At 38.7% G+C, this 18321-nt stretch overlaps 1 protein-coding gene across 2 annotated transcripts in view; it reads left to right on the top strand.

Annotated features, from left to right (window-relative positions):
• The window catches only part of COL4A1 (collagen type IV alpha 1 chain), a 128481-nt gene that overhangs the window by 31195 nt on the left and 78965 nt on the right, over nucleotides 1–18321 (top strand). For both annotated transcript variants that reach the window (XM_027444310.3, XM_072031892.1), the window contains exon 2: nucleotides 17442–17492. In XM_027444310.3, coding sequence (XP_027300111.2) covers nucleotides 17442–17492 — 51 coding nt within the window. The remainder of the gene's footprint in view (nucleotides 1–17441; nucleotides 17493–18321) is intronic.

Genomic DNA, 18321 nt, shown 5'->3' with positions numbered 1-18321 from the left:
TTTTATGGTGTTCTGCTTGATTCGGAGTGCCTCTTCAGTTCTTAAAGCTCTTTGACTTGGAAAATTATACAAAATCTAATCATATTATTACGTAAATGGAAGACCAAATTTCTGCTCCTCCACCCAAATATAAATGAGCAACGTGATTTTTCAAAATTGTTGGATACTCCAGAGTTTCTGATCATATTTCTGTATCATGTAGTGGGTGCAGCAGTCTGTCAAAAGAATCTGCTGCAATGATTTGGATCTGTATAGTACTCTTCAATTTCCAAAATTATGAAGCTTATTTTGATTTGTACAGAGGAAATGCTAATATTAACGCTAATGCTATTGCTAAACAAAGCTTTGCCAATGTTTTTCAGTTTTCCAATAGCGTTTCTCATGACTTTTTTCTTTTTTAGACTTGGAGTCTCTAAGAATTGTACCTCTCCAGCAATCTTCTCATTCAGCATCTCAAAGCTTATTAGATGTTCAGAACCCCCCAAAGGCCTTTTGACTCACATAGCTTATTTGGCATCACTGTTGTCTCTTTTTTTGAGGAATTGTGGCAAGGAATCAGATACTATGGGTGCATATCAAAAGAAACCAGCCATCTCTTCTTCCAGCCTGGGCACATTTTCAGTTTTAACAAACAGTATTCATGCTCATAACCATTCTGCTGCTGTGTATGGCTTGTAAATCTTTGTGGGGTATGTTTGTTCTGGGAGGTACTGTGGGATGAGCATGTTTGTGACTAGAGATGCTTGGATTTGAAATTCTCTTGAATACTCTCAATTAAAAATTAGTTCTGTCTTGTTTAGTTGGAGTTGAATGAAAAGCCAGGTACAATAAAATTGCAGTGTATGAGCTTGGCTGTCTTCCCGCAGAGATGTCTGCAGGTTCTGGAATCTCAATGTCTTCTCCTGGGCAACCCATCACTGTTCTTCGTACCACTGTGTCAACCAGAACTCCTAATCCCACATCTCTGCGCTTTTTCCTCCTTTCCTTTCTCCACTGCTGGAGTGTTCTGAGTAGTGCCAGTCTATGTTGATGCTCCAGATGTCATGCTGGACAAAGAAATGAGAGAAGGGTTAAAAACCCATAGTTAGGTTTTGTAGTTGGGAGCACTTTTGCTCCACACATTTCCTGGGCTTCCAGTTTTCTTCATGGGTGATGATAGAGACGTAAACTCTTCCATTTCTGATGATTCTGAGAACTACTGCAGACTTCATAGTTTCATTATTAAAATCCTGTTAAATAAAGTAACTTCTGTTTCTTTCTAGCACTATATACAACTTGGATGAAATGTTTTGTCTTTATCTTAATAGGGTACTTTGTAACCCAAATTATTTTACTTGAAGATCAAATAAACTGTTAGAGACAGGGAATAATAAATATTGTAAAAATATAATATAAATAAATACCTCATTTAAAGAGAGCACCAGTGAAATTAAGGGACTAAATCTCTTGTAAAACTTTTGCTTACATTAACTCAGGTTAAAATATGCTTATGATAACTTTATCAAACAGACCGAATCTGCCCTAAAAGCTTGAATTATTTCATATTTGACTTCTTTTTGTTGTTTCAACTTCTGATTACATCAGTTAGGCAAATGATCCGTGAGCAAATCCAAATGGAGTTACCATTATCTGTGTGCATGAAATGTGAGCTGGGCTCCAAACAACTGTGACTATATCTTAAAAAGATTTTTGTTTGTTTGTTTGTTTACTAATTATCCTCTAGCTGCTTTGAAATTTGTCAATTTTTGATCTTTAGGTTACAGATTTCCAATCTATAAGACAGTCAAGACAGATGACACTTTTTAATTGAAAAACAAAACAAAACAAAACAAAACAAAAAAACAACTAGAAGGTTTTCATGAACTCACATAAATGCAGCCTAAGGAAGAGTGGCAAAAACCAAACGACCCCGGTAGTCGTGAATATTTGTAACACATCTATAAGGCACTAGTCACAAATTTAAGGTTATGTGTGGGCAGCATTGATTCCCTTTCAGTTAATGAACCACTTTTACTAAGTAGATGTAGAGCTTTTGAGAATGTCAGTTTTAACTCTTCGTGTGGTGTAAATAATGTGTTTTTTTTGTTTGTTTGCCTTTTTTTTTTTTTTAAAGTGTTATTTGGATGTGTGGTTTAAAGTGTGGTCTGTTCTAGGGAACGATTTGGGAATACATCTGGCGCATTAAGGATGTTGCCATGAGAATGACATGTTCTGAACTTTGAGTTTTAGTATGACTTTTGCAGATGTGCTGGCATTGAAAGGCGGTCTCGTGATGTGGCTTTGGGTGGTTTTGCTTACATTTATCACTTTTATTCCTGTTTTTTTGAGGACACTTGTTACTCAAAATTGTCAATATTTGCATGTCTAGTAGCGGAACAGTTAAGATGAACATTTTTAAATTAGTTAATCTAGTCAGAATGTTCTGAAACAGCCAGACTAATTTATAGCTTGTAAACAGCTTTTCTTCTGGCACTGAAATGTCAGTGAAATACTGTAGATCACAAGGATATATACAGAAGGATGCAAATTCAGGTTTTCACAATTAGAAAATTTTAATTTCTTTATCAAAATTACAAACTCTGTGTTTGGCTAGTGCTGCCCATGACATGTCTTCCAGAGTTATTCATGGGCTGGGAAGGCTCTAGCAAAGAGCACTGGGAAACTTGTTTTCAACATCCATTGGAGTGCCCAGAAATTTGTGAGTTATGGCATTAAGCCAGGTTGGTAGTGCCAATGTGTATGATCATTTCTGACAAACTAGAAGCCTATCAAAGCTTGCAGTCACATTACAATTGACTGCTGCAGACAAATCTGCTCTTTGGAAATTAAATGAAGTTGGTCAAGCTATTCTGAAAAAAAAAAAAAAAAAGAGAGAGAGAGAACACCATGTCTTACAAACCAATGTTGAAAGGGGTTATGAAGAGAAGTCATATAGGTTTAGAAAATGGGAAGTAACTATCAAATTTGTTCAAGAAAAATTTAGACCAGCTTAACTTTAGAGATGCTTTCAACCTCCTTTCACTACTACCACTGAAAATTGAAGTATCTTTGTTAGTAAGTGGAAGTTACACTCTTGGAAAAGGAATTATGATCAATAATATTTGATTTTAAAGGTAAACTCAAGGGACCTCCATCTTTTTCTAATACAATGGCATGCAGTATCTTATAAATACATCAATTTAACAAATTATCTCAGCGCCTGGTATAACTAAAGTGCTCCAGAAGCCTACATTAGTTTTACATCAGACTGATATAAAGCATAGGTCCTCAATGGTTCAGTTACTGGTTCTGCTTGCATCACCTTGCCCCTCAATTGTGGCACCGTTTTTTGGATTGACCTTAGCATGAAGTTACCTCAAGAAGCTAGAATAGGCCATTAAGAAAATGAGGAAAAATGCCACTGTATTTAGTCCTCATACAGTTTAGTTCCAGGATGGATTTGATGCGTGTCAGTGGCAATGCAAAAGTGGGGATAGGACTGTAGGAAGGAGAGGACAAACCTGTGGCAGGTCCCACCATGACTGTATTCCATGGCGTTAGCTATCAGTAACCACCCTTTCAGTGAGTCATGGGAGGAATAATCTTTCTTGTGTGCTGCATGTTGTCCTTTGGGTACCTTGAGCCTCATACTGGGAGGATATTTTTTGGAAGAGCTCTGGAATTTACACTTTGCCCTTTTCTGTAGTAACCCATGTTTATTAATTTCTTATATATATTTAACAAATAATGAGATCTTTAGTGCTTATTAGTGCATTTACTGGATGGATGAGCTTACTCTCCTGTATTTGTTTTTTAATTCTAAATAACGTGCAAAGCTCTTGAAGCCTGTTTGAGTCTGCTTGCTTGTCATTAATACGTGGAAGAAATCTTATTGCTGAACATGGCTTCTTTTTACTGTTTTGAAATAAACTACTCACAAAATATTTACAGCTCTATGTCAATCTTCATCAGTGTTTGCAGTCCTCCTGACCTTTACATGTGGAATGCAGGTTAGGCAAATGTTTAATTATACTCAGCTGTAGCTTTTCCATCACTCAGGAAGTTGCCACAGAAAAGAATGGATTCTCTTCTATATCACGTTATTTCCGTTTCTGCATTAAAAACTATTTATTTTTATTTTTGTACTCAGTTCATCATTCTTGTAAACTGTCAGATATTAAACACTTTCCTGGTTGCTCATGAAGTAGGTTTATTTACTGAATGCAGTCAGCAACTGAAGTGGTACAATAAAAATTACGTTGCATGTTTTATAGGAGGAAAATAAATAAATTTTTGTCAACTTCCTGTCTAGGCAACAAAGAAACATAAAAGAAAGAGAGGTCTGACAAGTTTGTTTCCTTTTGCGTCTGACAAATGTTGCACACTAAATATTTCCTGTCTCTATTTTGCTCTACTTTGGTCCTGTTCCAACATTCAAATTTTTACTGAAACTGGATTTCAAATGTGGATTTTGAAAAATGTAATTTCGAGAAAAGTGTGTCTGTTTTTCATTTGGGCCAGACAAGTAAATTAGAGTACACATGGCTAGTACTGATTTTTTCTTGTGGCTAGGTTTTAAAAATGTTGAAGGAATCCCATTGACTAGCCACATTGCTCAAATTGAGTTCAACAGCAGAAAAAGAAAAAAAGTAAGGTCTTTGAAAATTATTCTAGACTAGTCTTGAATTCCTGATTTTCAGACAAAATTATCTTTAATGTATGCAGTTATTTAGTTATTTACAGTCTAGGTGCAGTTATCATGCACTTAGAATTTTGCAATCCAATTGCAAGTGAAAACATTTTCTGGAATTAAGACCTGATTTGTATAGAAAAACTGATGAAAAGCTACTGGTGTATTGTGAAGAGAGAAAGCAGTACATTGTCAATGACATCCTTAAAAGAAGGAAAAGATAGAATTGATTGGCCTGTAAAGGTGCAAAGAAAAAAATACTCCCAATTATGGATTTTTAGGAGTCCAAACAGAGGTCTGGCTGATGATTTGTTGCAAAAATTATTAATTTAGCTGAACTGAAGTTTTAACTCTAAGCTTTAGAGAAGATGGCCCGGTAGATGTTGATTAGCGGTTTGTTAACATATTGGAGAAAAATGCATGTAATAAACACCTGGCCCTGCTTGCAGTCCAGAATTTGTGGTAGGATTATAATGCAAATACCCCTAAAATAGATTTCACTTCAGGAAATTTATTATTAGGAAATAATGTTCCAATTTTAAGTCCACTTGCTATAGAACTGGCTGTCCACAACAACTGGCTGAAATCTTTCACTGTAGGAATTAAAGGCATCTTTTTATTGTAGCAGTGGTTTTGTTATGGGATGAACCTATTTGGAAGAGCTTTTAGATCTGTGCGGAAAAAAAAGGTGGGTTTATAAAATGAAATTTTGTGTATGTGTATATTTTGGCTGGCTGCTAAGCAGACTAAACATGCTGCATGCATTTGAAATCCAGTGTTTGACAAGGATGTTGGAACTGCTGTGGTTACTGCTGCTGTTTCCAGAATACCTTTTTGTTCTTAAAAGGTATTAATTGCTCATTAGCAATCTTATGACTCTTTGTTGAGTCTGCCGTCCAGAGTGAGGCTACCACTGTCACTTCTTCACAGTGTTACTGAGACTAGTGAGCTAACCTCCTATCTAGACGAAAAGAGACTTAATGTGTTGTCTTAATGAAGTCTTCTAGACTGTTCTGATAATTTATGCAATAAAAATTGCATGCAGTCTAGTAGATTTTGATAGCCTTCAAATATTCTAGCAGACTGTTCTCTTTTGATTTTACTCACAAATCGTATATGCTTGCACTATTCCATGGAGGTCAGTAGGGATTTCCCTTAAGGCTTTCCTTTCAGAAGCTGTGGAATTTCACAAGTAGGGGCAAATCTTGTTTGCTGCACAGGATGCTGCACCTCTTGTGAAATGGGGCTGTGTGGGATCTCTCCTCCGTGCAGGTTCAGCCACAGTTTCAGGGAGCAACTGCATGAGTTGTCTGCTCCTGGAGCAGTCTGTCTGTCCTGAGGAAAAGGACGTAGAGCCCTTACTGGTACTTGGACTTGGAGCTGGGCCATGGACATGTACATGAAGCTAAGTCTTTTCAGGAGTCACACAGAATCAGACTCAGGAGTGGGGAGAGGTAAAGGATAAGAAACTGATTATAGTGAGTAGAGGACTTAGAAGGCACAAATAGATGCCATTCATGCAGTATATGGGATGTGGAGGCAGGAGGCCTCCTGGGCAAGGAGTGTGGTTCCCTGGCAAACCTGCACATGCATATAACCTTCCCTGGTGAAAATTGGAGTTGCATAAGTGAAAACACAGTACTCACAGCCCACACAAAGGAAAGCCATGCTCAGGCAGGGGCATTTGTTTAAAACGCAGGTCTTTATCTGTACTGGACTGTAGGTCACCTGGGTTCATCCTCAGGGCCCAGGCCTAGAGGCTCAGGAGTTTTTCTTCCTGGGCTTTTCTCCCATTCTTCAGTGCCTATCCCCAACAGGAGGATTTCGCCTCTCCGTTTATTTAGTCTAGGCAACCGGTAGCCAAGGGAGAAGCCCTCCACTCCCCAGTGCTGTACTGTTTTCAAGTTGTTACTTTCAAATCTATTTGTTTATGTTGATGTCCGTGTTTATCAGCTAACGGAAGGGAAAGCACCGCTCACCAACTCACTGTAAACATTTGCAAAATTGCTCTACTGGCTTCCTGAACATCCTTCCTCCCCGACATGTCTCCTTGGCCTTGAGGTTTACAGAAAAGCCTGGAGACGGGTAGGGTCGCTGAAGGTGGCATCTCCACTGCATACTTGCCCTTTCTCCACCATCCCTGATGTAATCAGGCATTGTAGGTGCCAGGAGAGTACTGGTTATAAAAGTGAAAGCCCAGCAATAGCTCTGGACAGACACATGGCCCAAAGGGAGGTCACCTTTCCCTCAAGGTAGCAGCTGAAAGGGGAACAGCCTTAACAGGATGCCCACCTCGCATGTCATGGACCACCAGGCACATTGTTCTGTCCCTGTGCAGGGCCCTCACTGCCCGCGTGGATGTGCAAAGACACAGGGGCTCTGAGGGTTTTTTGGTGTCCTGCAAACCACCATGATCAATGAAAACACAAGTGAGGATGCTGGGTGGTTATGAAGGATGCCTTCTCTCCATTGGAGGTGTCCTGCCACACAGGAGGTTGGGCTGTGGCCACATGGCTACAGAGGTGGCACTTCTGCAGCACAATTTTCTGTCCTCCCTGCAAGACATGTTTGTTTAAGTTAGCAATATGGGGTATGGGAGCTTCTCATCTGTATCTCCTGGCTCAACTTTGCCTCTTCACAAAGTAGAAGAGTAGGATGGGAATTATAGGCACTGGTTGCCATAACTGAATTAAGAGAGGATCATGCCTTTTGGAATGTGTTCCTGGAAATGCTTTTCACTGAATAGAAGGTGGTCCCAGATTATACTCTAATTCTCAGCTGCCAATGAAGAACAGTGACTCTTGTACCAAAGGATCCACCTACTCTTGTGTGCTACTGAAACCTGGAATATTTTTCACTTCTTTGAAGATATAACTAAAAGTGGAGTTCTTAAATAGGAAAAGGGTACAAAAACAACTGGATAGATAGTAGTCCCTTGGCAAATACAGTAGTCTCTGCTGGAGGCTAAACAATATCTGGTAGTCTGTGGATTTAGACATGCTTGTAGATTCACTGATGGAGGGGTTTGTATTATAATGATAATTAGATTAGTTAGTATTTGCATTAGTTAGTATTCTGCACAGTTTGAGCTGTGCAGAACAGAGTGGCATAAGGTGATATTTTGAAAACTTTACTAAATAAGCAAATACCCTGATTCTTGTCAGAGCTTCCTGTAAAGGATTTTAGTTTGAGGAAACGTTTGCTTTAAATGTCATTTTTGTCCAAATATGGAACAACAGGAATAGCTTTATATTTCCTGTGAACTGACTGGAAGCCCCCAGGATTTGCATTGCTTTGTGAAAATGATGTTCACATCAGCAGCAGGAAAGTCGTGTTCACAGAGCAGCTTTCAGGGGACTCCCATGACCCTACCTCCAGGACAGACCGTTGGGGAATTTGGAAAAGAATGTCAGAAATGAGGTCCCTGTGATGAAACATTTCAGATCCAGCAATCTGGGATTCATTTGACTAAGATGTGACTGCTCATTTATTACAGCTTTTTACTGTGTACTTCTACCAATGCTAATTTAAAAAATAAATATTTTCTGAAATAATTGTATTAAGTATTAAAAAAAAAAAAAGAGACAATATTTTTTGAGTGACCAAAATACACTGGAGATCTCTGATAAGGATCTGTGGTCTGTCTGCAGTTTTTGTGTGAACATCCTGAAGGATTCTGGTAACACTAAAAACAACAACAACAAAACAAATACAGCCTCTGGCCAAACAGAAGAAAACCTTGCCAAAATCTACAAACAGCCCCTCATGTCCCAAAAGCAATAAAGAATTTATTTCCAACTATATTATATAGAGATTTATTTGTAGAGAACCAGTTTTCTGAAACTTGTAAGAGGATTTTAAATAAAACTGAAGTTGAATTGTTGTAAATATTTCAAATTTCATTGTCCATGATGATACTTCAGACAGTAAATTCTCATTTCTTTCAGTTATATGCCAGTTTGGGTGAGACTTGCTTAAAGTTTCCCTCAGATTAAAAGTGGTACTTGCCTGATGCATTGACAACTGCAGTGCCACAATTTTCCACTGTGTATGATTGTTACAGGACATTTCTCATCTAGTCTAAAGCTATTCCTAGAAGATGTGTTAGGAGAACAACTCTGCATTAACAGAGAGCAAGTGGGGACCACTTCTGCTTCTTTCTGTCCTACCCATGTACATCAACGTACATCCAAGGGAGGTCTTCAGCAGTATGAGTATTTTAATTCTTCTTACGTGTGCAAGTTTTAATGAGTCTACAGAAACTGGGTTGCACTTATTACTGTTGCTTAAACCTAGGCATCTAGCACCATGCGAGAGACTTATCAGACATGGCAGATATTACCTGGGACTGAGGGGAGAGCTGTTGCCACCTGGCTTGGAATCTGGAGGCAGGTGGGATACCACAGGATATCGTGAATGGCACTGTTCTACTGTGCTCTATGAATACTGGATCTACAGAAAACAGAAATGACACAACCAAGGATTTTAAATAGCTACTACATGACAGAAACTTTCAGTTACTGCTGACTAGAGCTGAACTTAATTTGGAGACCTAGAGGTGGAAAGCTGTAAAACCAATAAGCCATCCCTTGGTTCAAGGAATTCCCAGAACAGTCATAACAGTAGTCTGTCCTTGATTTGCTGGGTAACAAAAATGGACATGAAGATAAGTTGCCAAATTTTTTTTTTTTTTTTTTGACTTTGAAGAGAAGGAAAGAGAAGGAAAGACTGGACATTATAAATATTATAACATTATAAAATCATAAAATATCCTCTTCTCTCTATTATTTATCTGTCTAGTGATATCTGAAATAGGTGTCTTTACAACTGAAATGAGAACTGTCCTGCATTTCTGTTCTCTGCTTTAAGTCCTGAAAGTGAAGGCATGACAAGTGTTCCTCTTCCTGAACCATTTTGTGGGTTGAAGTTCATCTGTCAGTCCAGGACAGTTGGCTTCCTACTAACTCCTGAAAAGGGCAGACTTCCACTGTTTAGGCATATGATCAAGGCCAGTCTTTTAGCACAGACATTGCCAAAAAGCAGCTACCCCTGTCACAGCAGAGCGTATGGGAATAACTGAGTGAGTGACTGCACCAAGTCACCACTCTCTCTCAGCACTTCTGACAAAGCTTGAACTGCTAAATCCCCTGTGTGTGAACCTTCCTCTGCTTGCCCACAGTACTTTTCTAATGCTTATGCCCAGGTTTCCATTGATGAAATATACTTAGAATAAGTAGGCAAACAGATACCATGCTAATTATCAGTTAAAGCTAATTGTCATCAAAGTAATATATTGTATAATTAACTTCAAGCTAGCCTTACAAGTTGATTCATTCTGAAGTGAAATTTTCTGTTCAGATGCTACAATTAAACTGACTGTTTTTCTGATGACAAAAGAGGATACATCCCGATCTACATTGCAACAATTGCTCCATTTCAAACACTAATGAAGGAAAAGTATAACCTTTAAAAATGAAAAGCTGGTAGATTTTGATCAGGATTGGGTGAGTTTGTCAGCAAGTTGGTGATTTGATGAAAAATACGACTTTAGAATTGGTGAAATAAAAAATGTAAACCATATTCAAGGAATAAAACCGTAAAAGAAATTATTAAGAATAACAATTTTTTAAGAAGAAATCAGAGACATTTTTGAGAAATGCTTTAATAGTGCACTTTGACTTGTTTGATTTTTCATCATTTGCTAAGAGCAAAGAAAATATACCCGGACTCAGAAAGGAGTTGCTTTTTCATTATGGTATTTCTTTGAATTTTGAAGATACCCGTGTTCAGTGTAGTCAGGGGGTTTTGAGTACCTGCTTGACAGCCTGCACTTGGGATATCTACTCTCACACTGTTGTAGTGTGGTTCCATTCCCAGCTGTTGTGGAGGCAGGATGAAAGCAGGTGAAAATGTCTTTATACTCCACTGCTTTGCACATTAAGGAAGATGCTCAGGTTCCCATCTCTGATCTAATAAGATTTCAATGTGCCATGTGAAATGAAATTATTTCAGTGGGAAAAAGGGGGGTCAGTCTTGCCTTTGAAATGCTCCACAGCACATCATGTTTCTTGTTCTTCTGAGAGAAATGAACTCCAACCCTCTGAGGCAGGAGATAATGTATAGCACAACTTTTAAGTCTGGGTCAAATACTTCATGCAAAGCTCTGTTTTGAAGGAATATGACTTTGAGGTGTGGTAGTTCTGTGTTAGTGCTTTTTTGTTGTTGTTTGTTTGTTTGTTTTTGTTTGTTTTTCCCCTTAATTATGGCAAGGAAGAATTATGTTCTTATAGTGAGCAGTCGGTTTGCTTTGTGAAAATTCTAGGAAAAAACGTAGGCGGGAAAAAAAATCATTTTCTTCCACAGACTTTCTATCAACCAGGATATCAGTACATAAATTAACCTTACAAATGTAATATTTCAAAATGTACTTGTAGCTAACACTTATATTAATACTAATCCATACCTTATCACTGTAGTCTATAAAGACCTAGAAGTTCATAAGTTAGACATTTAGGTCCTTTTTAATAGATTAAATTGGATGTTTCTTGCAAATATTTTTATCCTTTTGTATAAATACAGTATGGTGAGATGAAGAAACAATGAAGCTTTTCATCCTGCTATATTTATTTCAGAAAAAAAAAAAAAAGAAAAAAAAAAGGAGGGGAGAAGGAGTTTATACTCTTCAAGTATAGCAATCTGTTTCCAAAATCTAAGATAAATCTAACATTACAGGGACAAATAAGACATTCTTTCTTTTCTTGTTATCCTTTTTGTTCTAGCTAGATGTAAATCAGAAGTTGTAGCAATGTGAATTTTTTTTTTGAAGTTGTTAATGGACTGAAAAATCAGTTAAGAAAAATATTTTAACTGAGTGTTGCAGTTAACTGATTAGTAGTGATTTCCTCTGATGATATTTTACATACAAAAAGAGCAGTTCAGCTAACTCAGTGCAGTTCTATCCAAAGGGTAAACATGGGAATAGTAATGCAGCTAGGGAGCTATTTTGACATTCTGAAGAGAAGAAAATATGTGAAGAATTTGAGATAAGTATCCTGCTGTTTGCATCACTTCCCTGTTCCCGTATTTGGTGGGATGTGAAACTGAAGACATCTATTGATCCAGTTCTTTTGTCAGCTACATGAGTTGTACATATGTGTGCGCAGGTAGAAGTGCAGTCTTTGCTATGTAGAGATAAATCTCTGCTGTGATTAAGTTAGCGCAGGGGAGGAAAGATTGTCTGGTGGTAGGAGGTTGAGCTGTCACTCGAAGCTGTCACAGAAACATCCCACTGACATAACCAAAATTGGTGTTTGAACTGGGAATTGGTGCTAGGATGCAGTCCAAATTGGGATTTGAACTAAAGCAAAGCAGACAGGGAAATCTTTACTGTTCTCATCAGAAAACATGATCAGTGTAACGTCTAAACACAAAATGACATTTTATAATGAATAAATTATGAGCTGAAACAAGTATTTTTACTTGTTGAAGCATTTCAGATATGAACTAGAAACGGTGAATAGTCCCAGAATTTTAACATCTGTGCTAGCCTCATCGGTCACCTGTTCACAAGGTTTTCAATGACTGGCAAGACATTTCAGTTTGGTGTAGGGGAAGTGACTATGTGCCCTGGAATGAGATTTTCAACACAAATAACATTGAGTAATCAGTGAGAAACATATCGGGTATCTGCCTTATACCTGTGGTGTACAATGCAAGACTGGAACTAGACTGAGGCCAACGCAATCGGCCTGTGCCTGCAGGAAACTCGGCAACTGAAACTCAGCCGAGGCTGGGCTGATGTTGTGGGATGGGAAACTGCATTCTGTCGTGAAAAAAAAACACTTGTGCGAGAAAGACGAGTGTCCAGGAACCAGCTCTGCCTTTGTGCCCTTTGGGTGCTCTCCGCAGCCTCCAGACACGGGGCATTTCCAAATATGGCCGCCGTCTCCCTCGCAGGCTGCTACTCCGGCTGTTTGTATTGTTCCTGTACGTGTTCCAAGCAATAGTCCTCGACTGCCAGGAAAGTAGCTGGACGGGGAAAAATAGACCAAAATGCGAAAGTCTGTAGTCTGACAGATGTGTTAGAAACGGAATTGCAGAGTTTCTCCCATCCGCTGCAGGAAGTTTCAGCAGTGCTGCTCTCAGAGCTGAGCACCCCTCAGGCCTGAGTAGGCAGGGGCTGGGCTGGTGCTTTTAGGGCTTTCCTTTAGCATGATGGTGAACAAATCTCTCTCCTTTAGGCAAATATTCGGTCTGCATGAAGCACGTTCCCACACGTGATGTTAAAATGGCATAATCTTTTTTGTAGTTTTATACTGATTTGCTAGCGTGATTCACAAAGCTTATCAGTTGCAGACAGTCTGGGAGGAAGAAACAGAACGGAAATGCTTGTCAAAAAATAAAGCAATTTGTACAGCTAAAATGAGCTTCTGCTTCTGGGTTAACTGGTATTTTGTGGGAGGAGTAAGAAGAATGAATGCCACCAAATATTATCTAACAGGCTAGCCTGAGCTGCAAGGGAGCTGTGGCTGTTTGAAACCTGCTAGCTGGCCATGCAGAGTAGGTGCATCTGGCAAAGATCTTTGGGTCAGTCTAATTAACTGCTACACAAGGAATAAAGACCCTTCCTTTTCAGTGCCTCCCCCACTACACATTACACTTCCTGCACAGCACCATTCCTTCTCTGTTTTTTCACTTGGAGGACAGCAGTGATTGCTCCAAGCTCCATGCGGTTCCTGGAGAAGACACTGTTTCAAAGAGGATGCCTAGGAGATAGGACAAGAATATTTTTCCCATCTCTAGCCATGTGTGGTGGGAAATCACAAACTGGATTCTTCATATTAGACTTGTTCTAAATCAGAACAATTTCAAGTAACAGAAATAATTTGCATAGTTTCATCTCACTTACCTTGAGATGATTATCATTTTTCCTTCAGGATGAAGTTTCCCATTTAGGACTTGATTGTGCAAGGTTCATAAGTCATTCCTAAATGAGCTTCAGAAATGCAGATCTCCATGTTCACTGTTCAGAAGATACTCAGCTAAATTACAATACTTTTTGAGGAATGAGGAGATATTATAATTCTCCATCCTTGTAGCCCTCTGTATCCCTTAGCCCTCTAATCGTCTGTGTGTGTGCACTTCACTCTCCATTTTTACCCTTGTTCTCATATGTAGCCCATACTTGCTTATTTCGGTCTCTCCTGCTTTGTCCTCCAAGGTGTGATTCATTGACATTGAAAGCAAACATCCAAAATAGGTGAGATGAATCCCAGCCCAGAAATGCCTGTTTCTTACTGTCAAATAAAGGGAGACTGCAGTGAATTAGTATAGATGTTTGTAAGCACAGTAGGTCAAATTAACACAAATCCTTATTCCTGTACCTGCTGTAAACATCTTGTTCTCCCAGTTTCCCACCTCATTACTTAAATGCCCCTTTGACCTCCTTAAACTGACATTTGATCCATAAGCTTTTTTCCAGTCTGTCCCTCCCATCTTCCCAGATGACCAGGAGGAAAAAGTTCATACTTCTTCCTAGCATATGCAGAATCTTATCACATCCTTTAGATTCAAAAATAGGCATTAGTAGCTGCAGATAATGTTATCCAGTAGAGGCTGTCATTGTTAGCCAATCTTCCATCTGTTTATAAAGGTTACAATCAGTAACAGTAGGAGATGATGCTACTGTAAAATAAACATGGAATTTTGGAGTACAGGTGGCCTGCTCTGGCATAGTAGGTTACAGCACTTGACTGCAAATGGGACTTTATGCAGCTGTGCCTCCTGATGCTCTGTACCTTTTTTACCTTATGCTATTCTAAACTGAGGCTTAAGAAACAGGAAAAATGGAATATAATGGAGTCATTTTTGGGAGCACAAAAGGAGACCTGAAAGCACAAATCCATTCTTCTGGCCATGCCAGATTTAAGAACAAAACCCAACGGAAAATAAATAGCAACATACCTTTTTCTAAAATGGTGCATGTTAAATAACAGGCTGAAGGAAATATGAGGGGATTAACTTGAAAACAGATGTTTATAATGATACAATGACGTATTTTAATTACATTCCCAGATGCAATTAAAACAGACTTCTTCTGAATTTAAGGGATGTGTTGATACAACTGATAACATTCTACATGATGCTGGAGGAGGAAGTATGAGCTGCAGGCATGCGTCCTCCAGCTGTGATCTCATCAGGTCTGAAAAACTAAGAGAGGTTGTACAAGGTCAGTTCTTGAAATGGGAGGCCCAATGCTTTTCTGGGCAAAACCATGTACTGCAAGAAGTGAAGTTGATTATTCAGAGAGTGGCACTTTTCCCTACTGGTCAGTACTGAGTTGGCGTTGTAGCATGTGTTGGCATTGTTTTCAGATCCAATTGTCTTTCTACAGTATAATGTAAGAGAAAAATAGGAATATTGTTGCTTTATATGAATGTGGAGAAAACTTAACATCAAACAACAAACTCAGCAGATCTACATATATATATATATATAAAGATAGCATGAAAAGCAACAAATGCTTCAGGAGCTGGTATTTTAGTTTTATTGGACAGCCTTTAGTAATATTATTTTAAGCATTAAAACCCAAGTTCTCTTTGATGCTTTGCTTTAAAAGTAAATGTACTTAAAAAGTGTTACTGTATTATCAAACTTTCCTGAGTGAGAATGTTTATTGGTCTCTTTCCAAATTTAGAACAGTTTGGGTGCATTTGCTCTGACTTCCCAGCAGCACTGAGGTCCCTGTAGCTTCTGTGTTCTGTAGGCATGAAGGGATGGATGCTCAGCATCCTTGCTGAGAGCTCATTCTGGAGAGATGCTGCCCCTGACTGCTTCCAGTTAATGGCTTACTAGGACTAATGAAGTATCTCACGTGCATTAGTGGAATATTCAGGGATATACATTTTTGCTTGTTTTCCTCCTAGTTTGTTTCTGAGGGGCACAACAACTATAAAAGTGATAGACTGCCTGAGTTACTCACCAGCTGCTTCATGACTATGAGGAGGAGAAGTAGGGAGTAGTCCAGATGTACTTGAGAGTGCAGGAGTACTTTGGTAACACAGAGCAACCATAAGCTTTCACTTGGGCATCAGTTAGTCTGACTTCTCTCATCTGTTACCAGCTTTCATGTTTTGCAAAAATATGAGCGTCTCTTCATGAGTATGTGATAGAAATCTCAACCATTTAATTACTATTGACTTAGTATAAACAAACAGACTTCCAAATCTCTCAAGTCTCTGTCTCGTGGCTTATATGAACAAAAGTGTGAAAGCTTTTAGTAGCATTTATTCTCATTGAGCCCCCATCCTCAAACATCTAAAGCAGGATTCTCTCTCCCTCACTTCTGAGGGAAGTTACACTTTGGAGTATTTCACGTATTGAGATCAGCTGTCGGGACTAGCAAAGCCAGCTGCACAGTGCACCGCCCTTCCCTCCTGAGATGAAGACCCCCCTCTCCCAAATTCTCCTGTCCACCTGGCCACCAGAATTTTACTTCACGGAATCCAGATAGATTTGGGAATCTGTCAACATTTATGCTGAAGTACTGACATTTTCTGGAGGTAGAAGTTAACTGCATCTTGACTTTAGTTTATGTAGTGTAGAAACCCCATAAGGTACTGCTGTACTGAGAAAACAAAATCTTTCAGGAAAAGAATCTCTGCAGTATTGACTGGAAAGTAATTCAGACTGGCTATGCTTTTCTTTACTCATGTGTTTGCATACATTCTTCTGCTGCAGTGAATGTGCTTTTCCTAAATGGAAGATTTCCCATCATAATGACAATTACAGTTTGGCATTACAGAAAGCAAGAAAGGAGATCATCTGAAATGTAAAGTAGATGTAAGAAAGGACCAGAACCCTGGAGATAGCCATTGCCAGTCCAGTAAACATTAACAATTGTCTCCTTATCTAATGTTTAAGATTAGGAGCAGTTTACCCTTTTGAAGGCTGTGGTTTGGCTTGATTTTGTGAAGTATTTGCAGATGTGCTTGTTTAGATAGTGTACCATGGTAATTATACCAGTATTTTAATTTCCTTTAAAAACTTTTTTTTTCTTTTTTTTTTCATATCTGAAGACTGCAAATCACTGATTAAAAAATTGAGTAAATCAATATCAAGATCTCAGAGTAAAGACCCAAACAGTATAGACAATATTTTGCATCTTCAAAAAAGAATCAAAGACTGTATTTTTCAGGTCTTCTGTTTTCTTCCTTAACTGTGGGAGATAAGTTATGAAATACAGTTTCCCCATTCCTTTCTCCTCAAAGCAATGACATGTATTTATAGAGATTAAGTATGCGTGCAGCCATTTATTGATGAACTGGTACTAAAGAGATGCTTCTAAGAAAGGATTGATTTTATTTAAAAAAATCTGTTGGGCTTTGAATGTATAAATGCAGAAGAATCCTAGAGGCAAGTTCAGAAGTTGTTTTGAATTGAGATTTTCATATTGTTAGATGGAGAATATGCATGTGTTCTGGAATAATGATTTATATTGAAAATGCTGGCCCCAAAATACAATGATTTAAAAGCAATACAGCATTTTTAATAATGAGTAAAAACTACAGCTTTTTTTTTTTTTTTTTTTTTTTTAAATCGTCTTTGACTGTGACAGAGTGTACGTCTGTATAAAGATAGCAAAGTACTGCATTTGGGCTTAAGTGGACATTCCATGTGCTGACCACCCTGCTGATATCCCTGACTTGTTGCTGTATTTTTTGACTGTCACCCAGTTCAGACAATTAATCTTCTATTTCTGTTTTATTTTCAGGGTTGTTCCGGTTGTGGAAAATGTGACTGCAGTGGAGTAAAAGGGCAAAAGGTGAGTATGTCAGCTGTCTCTGCTTCATTATCTCTCTTACTTAAACCACACAGTGTATAATCTACTGGGCGGCAGGTCAGCTGTGGGTTTCCCTGAGCATTTGTATCACCATAGAACATTGTCAGGCCCTTTAAGCAGTGTTTCCAAAATGCTGCCACCTCAGTATCTGCAGTGGCAGGGGGCTGGAGGCTTGGGGTGGGAAATAGCCTAATGCCATCACTGTTGGGTGAAGCCCCCAGCCTGGTGCTTAGCCATGCCCTCTCTCTGTCCCCACTGAGCGTGATGCTGACCCATCAGCCTCACCTTTCTCGTGCCTCATCTTTCCCATGCCTCACCTCCAGACTTCCAGTGCAGATCTGGGTTTGACATTCTTGACCACCTTTGGGAGATAGGTGAGCAACTCCATTCAGAAATGGTCCCCTCAGTGCTTTCCAGGAAGGCTGTGGGCAGTGATGCATCATAAGCAACATACCCTGACCAGGGGTCAGGTAACCCCAGAGGCAATGACATCCAGTAGGAAGAAGGAAGTTGATAATAAACTCAAATACAGAAAAATATTTCAGATCAAGGAAAAAAATTTTTTTCCTTTTTTTTTTTTTTTTTTTTTAACAGAACCTTGCAAATCTGATCATTCAGCTGTGCAAGCTCTTTCTGTGTATGGAACAAAAAATATGTATTAAAAGTTTCTTTTGAAGCAAATAGCAGTGAAGAAAAAATACAGTGTACTTAAACATTCCATGAATTCCCTCTGCAAGTTACCTACTTCAGTAAATATTGTAGATACTCAATCACTTTTCTTATCTCTTTCAATTTTGCTGTAGAGATTTTA

This window comes from Anas platyrhynchos, chromosome 1, assembly GCF_047663525.1.
Source record: "Anas platyrhynchos isolate ZD024472 breed Pekin duck chromosome 1, IASCAAS_PekinDuck_T2T, whole genome shotgun sequence".
NCBI classification, from domain to species: Eukaryota; Metazoa; Chordata; class Aves; order Anseriformes; family Anatidae; genus Anas; species Anas platyrhynchos.
Note: the sequence above shows the minus strand (reverse complement) of the source record. Positions and strands in the feature narration are given on the sequence as shown.